The 12117-nt window shown below is 56.2% G+C and overlaps 1 protein-coding gene across 1 annotated transcript; it reads right to left on the bottom strand.

Moving 5' to 3' along the window:
• Nucleotides 1–4409: 4409 nt before the first annotated feature.
• Nucleotides 4410–11815, bottom strand: FGF5 (fibroblast growth factor 5). The gene is made up of 3 exons (XM_053940731.1): nucleotides 11497–11815; nucleotides 9149–9252; nucleotides 4410–6117 (listed from the first exon to the last, which is right to left on the bottom strand). Exons 1-3 carry the CDS (start codon nucleotides 11813–11815, stop codon nucleotides 5776–5778), a joined length of 765 nt encoding a protein of 254 aa, XP_053796706.1. The 3' UTR covers nucleotides 4410–5775.
• Between the last annotated feature and the right edge of the window lie 302 nt (nucleotides 11816–12117).

Genomic DNA, 12117 nt, shown 5'->3' with positions numbered 1-12117 from the left:
CATCAGGAGAGACGCTAACCCAGACCCTGAGCTCCACGCATCCTGCCCGCACCTTAATATCTTGCCCAGTGATGGACAGAAAGAAGGAGAAAAGGCATTCTTCCAGTTCTCCCAGTTCTGGACCAAGGGTTTCAAACAGCCAATATCATCCTCAGCTGCAGCTGTGGGAGGCTCCCTCCTTCCTTCAACCTTGCCCGACTCTTGAGGGGCCAGGGGCACCCAGAACCCTAGAGTGTCAGCACTCACACCCTGCTAGTACGGACCATTTGCATCCACATGAAAAGCCCACACTAAGCACTTGGTTTTAAAGATGTTGCACTTAATGTTACAGATGTAGAAATGCTTTGGGATTTTGTGTTTCTTGCAGCTCCAGCCACTGAACCACAATAAAAGAGTGAACTGCGGAGTCCTGAAGGTCAATTATTGAGATTATATTTTGGTGGTATCACTTGACATAACAAAACACAATGCAATATTTAAAAAAACCAAAAGCAACACTTTCTCCCTCACTTGATTTTCCAGTTTCAGTGTCCTCCTAAAAACAGGGTAAAAAAAATAGAAGAAACAAAGCGCAAGACTCACTACTAAGTAAATTTATATGTGTAAATGTGCATCTAGTAGGGGCAAGTGTTTCTGAGCCCACACCTCACAGGTAAAGGATCAGAGGAGGCATGGCACAGAGGGATCCAAAAGTGCCCAAGAGAGGTTCAAGCTGACTGTGTTTGGGCAGGATTATTTGAACCCAAAGTGCTCTGCAGCTTCCTGAAGCCTGGAGTTCACAGAAACAAAATGAGCTCCCCCTCCTGCCTCATTTTCTGCCGTCTCTGATCAAGGGAGAATCACACAATGCAAATGATAGCAGAGAAATGGTAAGACCTATCCAGTGTCCCCAGGATGGCAGGCACCAGGGTTCATCCCCTCCTCTGGCTGATGGAACTTAAACCCAGCTGTTCTGGGATTTAAGGACCAAAGCCCAGCTTTGCCACTTCCTGCTCCACTCCCTCCCACATTTGCACAGCAGGAATATCACTGGGTACCTCCCCCCCCATGGTGTATTCACCAAAGCAGCAACCCTGGGAGTGCTGCTGGAACCCAGAACACCCTCCCCTTCTCAGACACCAACCTGACCACTCAGCCTCACACTCCTCCTAGTTCAAAAGGCCAAAGGTGAGCACAATTCCTCTGGAAAATGAGGTCTGGCTGTGGGAGCCTCCTTATGATGAAGACTGTTCACTGACAGGTATCTCCAAAACCATTAAACACAAGTTTGTTTACCAAAGAGGACACAAGGTATCATGAGCTAACTCCTCTCTGTTTGGACCCAAGCAAACCCTTCCTGGATGAACGACCCATAACATGTCCCAGCTGTGGACTAAAAGACTCCCATTATTTTCCTTGGGTATGTTCAAGGCCAGATTGGACAGCACTTGGAGCAACCTGGTCTACTGAAGGTTGTCCCTGCTCATGGCAGGGGCATGGAATGAGATGAACTTCAAGGTCCTTTTCAAGCAAAACCATCCTAAGATTCTGTGATTCTATAAAGAGTCAACCCTGCATCGTAAATAAATTTTTAAAAATTTAAAAAGGCATTTTTAAAAAAAATCAGTTTTTTCCTGAATTAGGAGCTTGAAACAGGATAGCACATGAGGTATGGCAATAGCTGAACTATGCAGCACATGTGCTTCTGGCCCACAAACGCTACCAAAGACGTTTGACACATGCTATTAAATTATGCCATAATCATCTCACAACACCAGAAGAAGGGGGAAATTACACAGGACAACGAAGCTACTCAGTGGCTCTACTGTTCACCAGCTATGCTGACAACCTAAGTGCTATAAAAATGTTTTTTAGCTCCTCGTAGCAAGGTCCCCCCCATACTACTATTTATGGTAGTTGTTAATTTATTTTTCTCAAGAGGCCAGGAAAGCACACAAATAAGTGTTTGAAGACGTACACACCAGGGAAAAAGAGTGGAGAAATGGCAAGAACAAAAAATCAGAGGGAACCATGCACAAGATACGCTAATATATGACTGCTGCAAAGCCCAGAATTCCCGAGGCAGACTGTTGTGCACTAACACAAGCTCAAAGGGTTTTTCATGGCGAGTTAAACACGGCGCATGAAGGAGCGGGGACACACTGTAACAGCACAAAAAGCCCCGGGTAGAGGACCCTGTACCTTGTGACAGCACCCACGGCAAAACAGGCGCTTGGCCTTCATCCCCTTCGTCCCCTGGGGCCTGAAGCTTTGGAAAACACACATTTCGGGGCCACAGCTGGGGAAGGAGGAGCAGGTAATGCCCTTACCTTGCGGAGCCGCCCCCGCCACAAGGTGTGCCCGGAGCACCACCCCGCTCCTCCCGCTGCCGCCCCACGGCCGCGCTGTGCCACGAGGGGCTCCCGGCCGGGTTGAGTTACCCCGAGACACCGGGGACGCCCAGCCCGGCACGGCGGCCGCGGGCGAGCGATGAGGATCCAGCGGCCGCTGCCGCCTCCCGGCCGGGCACTGCCGGCTCTCTGGGAGCACAGCACACCCGCAAGCGACCGGCCCTGCCCTCAGTGTGGGACAGAGCGCCTGCGAGCATCCCGCTCCCCCCTAGAGTTTGCTCCCAGCAGTGTGGCCCTTCGGAGATGCAAATTCCAGCGTTTGGGACGCTGGGCGGGAGAGCCGCTCCCTGCTCCAGCCGAGCCCGGCTCGGCGGCGCTTCTTGTGCCGGCCCAGACCCGGCGTGCCCGCCCCAGTGCCCCTCGATGCTCCACAGAGGGGAGACAGACTCTAACCCTGCGCCTCCTCCCTCCCGGGGACAGGCGAAGCCACCGGGCCGATCGCTCCCCGGGGAAGCGGGGAGATGCCGACGAGCCCCCGCACGGAACGGGCACCGAGCCCTGCTCAGCGAGCCCGGCCACGCCCGGGAGCCGAGCCCCGACCCATCCCGGCAGCCCCGGAGCCGTCCCGGCGGAGCCGCGCTGACCTGCGCTACGAGGGGGCCTCGGCCCGGCCCCCCAGCGGTGGCCGGGGGATCTTCAGGGTTCCTCTTGGAGGTGGGGTTTGGGGGGCTGCGCACACCCTGCCCTGGTCACAGCCCCACCCCACCCGGAGACCCCTGAGGCACCGTAAGGGACCCTTCAGCTCTTCCATTTGTTCATTTTTCTTTTCTCACCTGCCCAAACTCGCCAGCTCCATAGGAAATCCTCTTCCTCTCGCTCCTGCTAAAGGATGCTCCTTCCAAGCCATGGATTCGGGAGTTCAGGACACACACATATCCTTCTGGGGAATCTGGAACAAGACATACATCCCTGGTAGGAGTGACTGCAGGGTGAAAAGGGGATGGGGAAGGTTCTTTTCTTCTCAGGTTCATTCTTCTTTGGAGAATGAACATCTCCAAAACCAGGGAGCTGGGGGACAGTGTCAGCTCGCTGCACTCTGCTGCACTTCTCACATCCCCCTTCTCAGCTCCGCGTGGATTTGCACCTCCTCTGAAGGCGGCAATTTTCTGGAAAGGAACTTGGGAATCCTCTTTAGCTTCTTTGGTTTCTGGCTTGTTCTCCCCAGCACTGCAGCAGTACCTCTGATATAGCGTACCTCTGAGGTGGTTGAAAAGGAAAAGAGAGAAACAGAAAAAACACCCCCCAAAAAAAACTAATTGGAATTTTAAATTTAACAGAAATATTTACCACATTCTCAGCCTTTAGTCCCCTGCTGCTGAGCAAGCCCAGTGAATTCCCTTAAAGAAGCGAGTCCAACAGGAATGGGAAGTGTCTGCTGGATTGCCCGACCCTGCTCTCCCTGCTGGGGCTGCTCTCTCCCTGGCACAGACCTCTTTTTTTCAATAGCATGACTATGTTTTAATTATTACCACAACAGCAAAACATAATTTTGGAGTTTTTTCCCCATAAGAGTTTTCTGTAAAAAAAAGATGAAACCAATACCTTTTGTCCTCTGAGGGGATGCAGTGGCAGGGAGACCAGCACATTCGCTCCTCCCTTACCTGCCCGGGCTGGAGCAGCACCTGCAAAGGCTCCGATTCCATTAGCTGAGATGAATTGAGCACAAATCGCGTGGATTCTGTCTGTGCACATTCAGACAGTCCAGCTGGAAGTGACAGGGAACACAGGACACCCCTGTTCACCTGTCCCTGCCGTGACCCAGCTGCAAGCAGCTGCCCCAGAGGAGCCATCGGGAGGGACACCCCGGGGCTCAGTTTGGGAGGCACAGCAAAGGGAGCACACACATCCCTTCTGCTCTGCTCCACCCCATCACCGACACCACGCTGGCCAGCCCCAACCCAACAGAAACACATGCAGCGGCCGGTTTTGCAGAGCTCATTTTTTTCCTTCAGAAGAGAAGAAAACATAGACAAAGCAAGAGATCACACAATCAGGTTATAAAATGAAACACAACCGTTTTATTCCAGCGTCCCCATCCATCCTCATACATGGAGCACACATATCCGGCCCGGGGCTGCCCAGAAGGATGATAAAGGCAAAGAACCACAATCCCAATGGAAACAGCCATTTGTACCACAGTCCCATGTGGAGAGGAGGGTAATTATTGCTGGCGGATGCTGGCAGGGCTCAGGTCCTGAGAGGCTCTGCCAACCTGAGCCCACCTGGGCTCCTATTAAGGCTTCACCGGTGAGGTTCAATGCTACCAGTGCCTGTACGTACAGCAACGCTGCTAAACACTGACTACAAACTCCCTGTGCACAGCTACTCCATAGATCACACCACGACAGAGAAACAATTCCACATCAGGGCCGTCAGGCAACCTGGGTGGCAGAAACACTCCCCAAGGGAAAAGCAGCTGTAACAGCATTTATTGCCACATCGCCCCGCACACAGTAAAAAAAAAAAAAAAAAAAAAAAAAAAACCTTGCTCCCTGCCTCTGCAAATGTATTGAGAGTGATAAAATAAATCAGCAGCAAAAACTGTTGGATGAAACCGGTGGGCACCTGGGGGCCACAGGCATCCCTATCCTGTGGGGATGCCTGCGGGGGGACTCCTCCAGGGAGCAGGAATGCCCCGGCACCGGGTCAGAGGTATTTTAAAGCAGGCATCGAATCCGCACTTGGATGGAGAGGAAGAGACTCGCTCCTCCAGCTGTCGAGGGAAGAACGGGAGAGACCGCCAGGAGCAGGCTGCAAACAGCCATCCTCACCCAGCCTGCGACCCTGACAAAAAATATGCACACATCTATTATTGCAAACAAAGGGTTTGAAGACCACTTTGCACCACAGATAAGGCGACAGAGTTTGCAGGGCTTGGTCTCTGGGTTTAATTTGTGGAAGGGAAGATCTGGCTTCCAAGAGAAGGGAAAGGGACAGACCTGGATATACGGTGCCTGAGGTATGGTAGGAGGAAAAAGTGCAGCAAGAAGGAGATGCAAGAAAAACAAACAAAACAGCTTGGCTCTAAACATCTCTCTCGTGTGAAAATGATTGTCAAAGGAGTCACTAGTGAAAATAAGGTAAGAAAATATGTTCGCTGTAGAGGTACCTTTCTACTTCTTCCAACAACAGAACGCTAACCCGAGGTCCGTCCAGTGCTTTCAGTTCGCCACAGGAATTCTCTTTGGCAAGCCCGAGCCGCTCATTGCCGGCGCACGCCTCCGGGGTCGCCGCCCAGCGGTGAAGAGAAGACCTCGAGCCCGGCACGGCCACCCGGGAGCTTCCCCGTGTCCGTCTGCAGAGGGAGACACGGGTCTCCCGCGGGGTCACCCCCGAGAGCTCCCCGGTGCCCGGTCTCTCCGGCGCCAGCATCCCCGCCGCGGCACTACCCGAAGCGGAACTTCAGCCGGTACTTGACGGGGCCGGCCTTCTTCCGAGGCGGGGATGGGGCGACCTTGGGCTTAGGCGGCGGGGGTTTCTTCTCGGGGAGGGCGACGGTGAAGGCGAGCTCGGGGGGCTGCGGCTGCCAGAAGCGGGGCAGGAAGTGCGTGGAGACGTGCTGGGGCCGGGCGCGGGGGCTGCAGCCCCGCTTGGCTTTGCCCCGCTTGTTGAGGGCCACGTACCACTGGCGGCCCGAGCGAGGGCTGCGGTGCACGGCCGAGGCGTAGGTGTTGTAGCTGTTCTCCTGGAAGCGCTCCCGGAAATGGCAGTCCACCGTGAAGCGGGCCTGCGGGGACAGAGGGGACACCGCTCGCAAGGGCCGGGTGGCAGCTGTACCCCACCCCCAGTGCTTGCTGGTTGGGCTGCCTCCCAAAAGCCGGCCCTAAGGAGTGGCTGGAAACACGGGGCGCCAACACCGAGAGTGACAGGCACCTGACTGGTTGGAAAACCCCCGGTGCAGATACTTCAGCAGCTGCTTGCCACCCAGGTTTGGGCTTTCCTACGAATAAAAAGGCTTGGGCTGCCCCAGCGGTGCCCATCCCTTCTCTCTAAACAAAGCATTCCAAAACCAAAGAGCAGAGCCTAGCACTCCACCTGTGTGCCCACAGCCCCAGAATCCCCATCTGTAGCTTCTAGCAGCCCCTCCAAAATGCTCTGCCACACTTGAACCTAAAGGTGGGCATGATGGTACTTGGTGCCCTAAAAGCTTCCCCAGCTCCATTTCCCAGCAACACCTCCAAAGCACTGACACGGAGGAGATGCTGAGCTCCTCCAGCTCCGAAAACAGCCACCCAGAACAAGACCCAACCCCCAGCAGAGCTTTGTAACCACAAGAAAAGTGCTTGAAAGCCCAAATTTAACCCAAGTTGAGCCTTAGAGCACAAGTGACAGAGCCCACAACCTGCCACGCACATTTTGCCTCATAGCACTTGGATTTAGGTCTTCTTTAGCTTGCTGATTCTGAGGGACGTCACCTCTGTGACGCATTTCTGCTCTCCCTGTCTTTCATAGACCCTCTTGGCTGCTTCCCCCGTGCACAGGCCTTCACCTTCCCTAGCAAGGCTTTGCTGACCCTTGGTGCTCCCTGAAGCCCCAGTGCTCAGGCAGGATATCCCACGTGCCTGGAAGCGCATCAACGGCTGCCTCACCATGATCCTGTCAGACTTGCCCGTGTCCCAGCCTCTCAGCTCATCACTGCACCGCTCCAGCCTGGAAAAGCCATTTTTTTCCCCACATAGGGCAGGGGTGGCAGCCACAGCACATGGCTGGCATCGGACTTGCTCTGCAGAGCTCCAGAGCAGTCCTGAAATCAATTGAATTTCAAAATCCAGTCGAGCAGAGATCCGCCCCAGCGAGGAACACGGCTTTGTGTCAGCTCTTGGGAAAGGAGAATTACCTGGGCAAATCTGTCCCCCCAGGATCTGTGCTGGACAGGCACAAAACCCCTCCCACCCGCTCCGTGCTAAAAATGGACAAACAGGAGAGCGAGGATTTACCAACGAGGAAAAAGCCATCTGTGCATGCAACTGATAATTGCCAGGATAACTGTCATTTTCTGAAGCTGGTGCCTCTAAAAATGAACCACTCAGTAATTTAATTAAGCTGGCATAAAAAAAAAGAGAAAAGAAAGAGGAGGAGGAGGAGAGCATCCATAAAACACCAAGCTGGGATGGAGCTGAGCCTGAGAGCGAGTTTTGAAGGAGCCCAAATTCCTGCAGGAATGAGTTTTGTCTGTGGTTCAGCAAGAAGCCCCCAGCCTGACTCCCATATCAAAGCACTGCCCTGAGTGACGGGCACAGGACGTGCTTTGTACTACTCAGAACTCATTAGGCCATGAAATAACCTCGATCCTGCCAGCGCAGGAAAGAACAACAGATGCAGGGTTTGCATTATTGGCATTGTTTAGTCCGGCAATCTTTAGACATTTGGGTCAAGTTTCTACAAATTTGCAGCTTTCACCCGAGCGGGGCATCGTGTGTCCTCACCCCTGCCCTGACCCTCCTGACTGAGGTCCCTCTCTGGCCCTGCCCTTTGTGTGTCAACAATTAACCGTGCACCAACGAGGCTTGATTTAATTTCTGCCTGTGCCAGGGCATAAATCAAGGCTTCAGCTCAGATAAGAGGCCCATTGTACGCCAGAGGGGAAGGCTCTGGAGGGTCCAGCAACCGCGCTCTGCCTCCTTCCCTCTCCTCTCCATCCTTTCCCTCTCCTCCTGCTCTGCCCCTCTGCTCTCGCCTCATGTTTTTTCCTCCATGGAACCAATCCCCTTTTCCCCTAGATCCCATTCATGCTCCTACTTGATTTCTTAAAAGAAGCAATCACGTGCTCACCCTTTAAGCATCAGTAGGCTGCAGGAGCAACACACCAAAAGGACTTAAGGGAGAGAGAGAGGGGAGTTGATAAATCCCCCTGGAAGTGATCTGCGGCCTCGGGCAGTGCAAGCACATCCATGACATCCGCCCTGGGATCCGGAGGTTTGTCTCGGAACTGCAGGGTGGGCAACTGCCTTTTCCCTTTCCTCAGCCATCAGCCCTAGCTGAGGCTCTGAGGGAATCACCCTCAGCAATGAGATGCTGCCTTACAAATGCCCTTCTTAGGGTGGTACACGTGCACACACCTTCCAAAGTCACCGACTTCGGTGTAAGCACAGGAGCACACTGTGTTTGTTTAAAAGGTCTCCAGAGCTCACTACAAGAAACAGGGAAGCAACATCCCGAGGTTGAAATAAGCAGTGAAATCAGATTATGGATTCATTCGACACAGAAAGCTGGAAAAAGCATAATGAGACCTGCAGGAAACCTCAGCCTCCAGGAACACATCCTGCAGAGAAAAGTTACCAGGAATTTTTCCACCCTAGCTGCAACAAAGCTGCGCAGCCTGGACCTCACCTGCCCGAGCCTCCCCAGGCTTCTCTGTCTCGAAGGGCAAAGGCAGCCTGAGCCCCGGGGCTGCCGGCGCCGCGCATGCTGCTCGCCGGGAGACATTTGGCTAAACCCTTCTGCGCGATCTGCGGCAGAAGCGGCTAAAAATAACCCGGCCGTGCTCAGAGAACAGGCTCTGCTGGTGCAAACACCCGACTGCACACCAAAAGGCGTGCTCTGCACGGTCAGAAGCTCTCAGTAGGAAGGTGGGCTCTGGGGGCTGCAGCTCCACCTGTCCCCTCTCTCTCTGTCTGCGTGGCGCCGGAGCCGGCCCAGCAGCCCGAGGGGGCCAGCATGCCAGGGCCCTGCCTGGGACTGCCTCTGTGCCGACAGGCGGAGGTGCCACAAAGCCTTTAATACACAACACATACTGATAAGGGGGGGGGTTTACTTACACTTGCATGGAGTTTTCCTTTTTTTGACATCGCTAAAAATTTGTTGCTGAAAACTCCTCGTATTCCTACAATCCCCTGAGACACAGCAAATATTTCCAAAATACCTAGGATGACAGAAATCCCAAAATAAATCACAGTTCTTTTCACATCGGTGTGACAGAGAAAAAATAAATACAACTTAGTCTGACAGGTTTGCATTTCCTCTCCCACGTCCCTGCTCCTCAGCTGCCTGGCTCCACCCAGCTCCTGCTCCATGCCTCTACCTCACAGAGCAGCCTCCATCCACTCTGGGATGGATACAGGCTGGTAGCTGGGACTTGTGTGGTCTTTTTTTAAAGTTCCATTTTGGGGCACAATTCCTGGCTGGGCTGTGGTAGAACAAGTTAACCCCTGGGGAAACCACCTACACCAGCCTGCTGGGATTGGAGTTGCCTGTGCTCGTCCCACAGATGCAGAACTTGGGAAGTCAGTGTCCCACAAGCCAGCTGGGACTGGAGGCACCGCTGATGTTCCCTCACACCCCGTCCTCTCAGCAGGGCTTGGGGGACGGGCCACTGCGCAGCCCAGCCATGGAAATAATGCGACTTTTCTGAGCGTGACGGGGGTTCTGGCCCCTGATGGGGCATGCAGAACCTGCAACTCATCTGACAGAAGAACTGCAGCCTCCGAGCATCCCTCAGCAACAGCACCGACACGTCACCTGCCCAGATGGTGCGGGCTAACTTGGGCAGAGGGCAGGACATCCCCCCCAAGCCCTGCCAGCTGGGGGGCAGCACCACATCCCCAGCATACCCCTTGCACCCCGGGGAGCCACACTGCTGCCCAGCTGCAGCCCCAGGGGCTCTGTGGCCCTGGCCCCAGAAGGAGGAGCCAGCAGAGCATCTCGCCCGGCCCCCACAGGGCTGTGGGATTAACGTGGCGGGAGCCAACACGAAGCCACGTTAAATCCCCCAAGGCTGGGTATCAGATCACCACTTCCCATATTTATTTTAAGGAGGAAGCACATCCCCCTGAGGCACCCAAGCCCCAGCACCAAGGGCCTGGGGGCACTTTGCGGGGGTTATGAGCTGCCACACCCCTCACCACATAGGCCACAAACCATGAGGCTCAGTAGACCCACAGGAGCAAGGCAGAGGCAGGTACCTTTGTCAAACACCTGTCTGTCCTCAAGGGCACCCCAAAACCTCCTGCCCTTTGTGGGGTGGTCCTGCTGCCATGGCAGACACACTCCTGTTTATTGGGGTTGCCCAGGGTCAAGCTCTATTTCCCAGAGGCCAAAGCTCGGGTCTCCCTGCCAAAAGCCAACTTCTTCCTCCTGAGAGCCTCCTCAGTGCCACAGCCCGGCACAGCCCCCTGTCACCAGCACGTGTCCCCAGCTAGGGCTGGCTCTGCTCCGACGTGCGGAGCTGGTGTCACTGTGGCCTTTCCGGGGGGGATATCTCAGGTTAAGGAGGAAGGAACTGCACATAATTCAGGTCTCTGCAGGACAGCTGTAGCACCAAACTTCTGCCAGCCCTTCCAAACCCGTGTCTCCCAAAACAGCCGTGGCGTGGGGGGCCCCTTTTCCTATCCATCCTCTAAACCCCTCCAGGCCATGTGCCTGCTGTGCCCATGAAGCCCCGAGCAGAGCTCCTGGGCTCCGGCATTCCTGCCCAGGGGCTGCTGTCCCTCATGGAACCACGGCACAGTCTGGGCCGCAAATCCTTTGGTCCCGGGCAGATGTGGTGGCTGCTGCGTGAGCGCTCCCAACAGCTGAGCCACGCACGCTGCCAGGGTCACCTCGGGCCCAAGCCCTTGGGCTCCTGAAGGGATTTTTCATCCCCACCTGCCATTTCATTCTCTCTAGCAGGATATCATGGCAACTCCGACCAGAGGATAAGCCATGAGTTAGCACAGCTTTCTCTCAGGGGAACGTCAGCCTCAGTCCTATTTTTAAACTGAATATATCCTATCACTGTGCTGGGAGAATGAGAAAGCAGAGAGAGGGATGGAAAAGTCCCACAGGGAAAGGACCAAAAAGGGGCAGCATCTCCTCCCCCAGGTGCCTGGCGAGGGGCCGTGGTGGGAGTGCAGACCTCACGCTCTCACACCATCCCCACGGGCTCACTTCCTCGGGCTGGGCGAGCCCCCAGGTGGCACTTCCCAGAGGAAGACAGGCAGCTCCCCTGGCACCCCAAATGCCTCTTCCCGGGCCCGCCAGTGCTGCAGCTTGCCGCAGGCGAGGGCGACAGGAGCGAGGGGCTCTGTCAGCCCCCGCGGCGGTGGGAAGCGCGCAAGGACAGGGATGCTCAGCCCCGCTCGCCCGGCCCGGGCGCGGCAGCCCCCCAGACCTCCCGTTCCCCACTCACTGAGCGGACTCGCGTCGTGGGCGCCGTCCACGCGGCCGTCGGGGTGCAGCTGGAGGTGGAAGCCGATGCCCACCCGGCAGTACAGCCGGCCCCGCCGCCGATCCGGGCGGCTCCGCGGGAAGCGGCTCGGCCCCGCCGCCGCCGCCGGGGAGGAGGCAGAGGAGGAGGAGGAAGACGCGGGGGCGTTGCGGCCCCGCTGCGCCCCGCCGGGCACCTGCTCTCGCCGGGCGCGGGCGGGCAGGGCGAGGAGGAGGAGGAGGAGGAGGAAGGACGGGCTCATGCTGCCGGCGGGCGGGAGGAGGGAGGGAGGGCGCCGCATCCCGCTCCGCTCCGAGCCCTGGAGGGGGGGACCGAGCACGGGGGGAGCCGGGCCGCCCCTCCCCGCTATTTATAACCGGGCGGCGGCCCCGCACCTGTGCCCGGCCCCACGCCCCCCCCCCCCCCCCGCCCCGTGCCCGCGGCAGATGCGGGGCTTGGGGTGCATCTATCTGGGAATTAACTTGTCCTCCTTGCCGGGACGAGGCCACGGGGCTGCAGGACCCTGGGGACAGGCTCGGGTTGCAGCCCCCCGCCTGGGGTTCGGGGGGTGACACAGCAGCTGCACGCCCAGCCCAGCCTCGG

Source organism: Vidua chalybeata, chromosome 4, assembly GCF_026979565.1.
Source record: "Vidua chalybeata isolate OUT-0048 chromosome 4, bVidCha1 merged haplotype, whole genome shotgun sequence".
In the NCBI taxonomy this organism is placed as follows: Eukaryota; Metazoa; Chordata; class Aves; order Passeriformes; family Viduidae; genus Vidua; species Vidua chalybeata.
This window is presented reverse-complemented; position numbering and strand designations above follow the sequence as displayed.

Bases quoted from the DNA above. Each gene is read 5' to 3' on its own strand.
- FGF5 (XM_053940731.1), bottom strand. From the start codon at position 11,815: ATGCGGCGCCCTCCCTCCCTCCTCCCGCCCGCCGGCAGCATGAGCCCG. The intron at 9,253-11,496 runs GTGAGTGGGGAA...CTGTCATCCTAG, and splicing joins CCACGACGCGAGTCCGCTCA to GTATTTTGGAAATATTTGCT. The intron at 6,118-9,148 runs GTAAGTAAACCC...CTGTCCCCGCAG, and splicing joins AAGGAAAACTCCATGCAAGT to GCCCGCTTCACGGTGGACTG.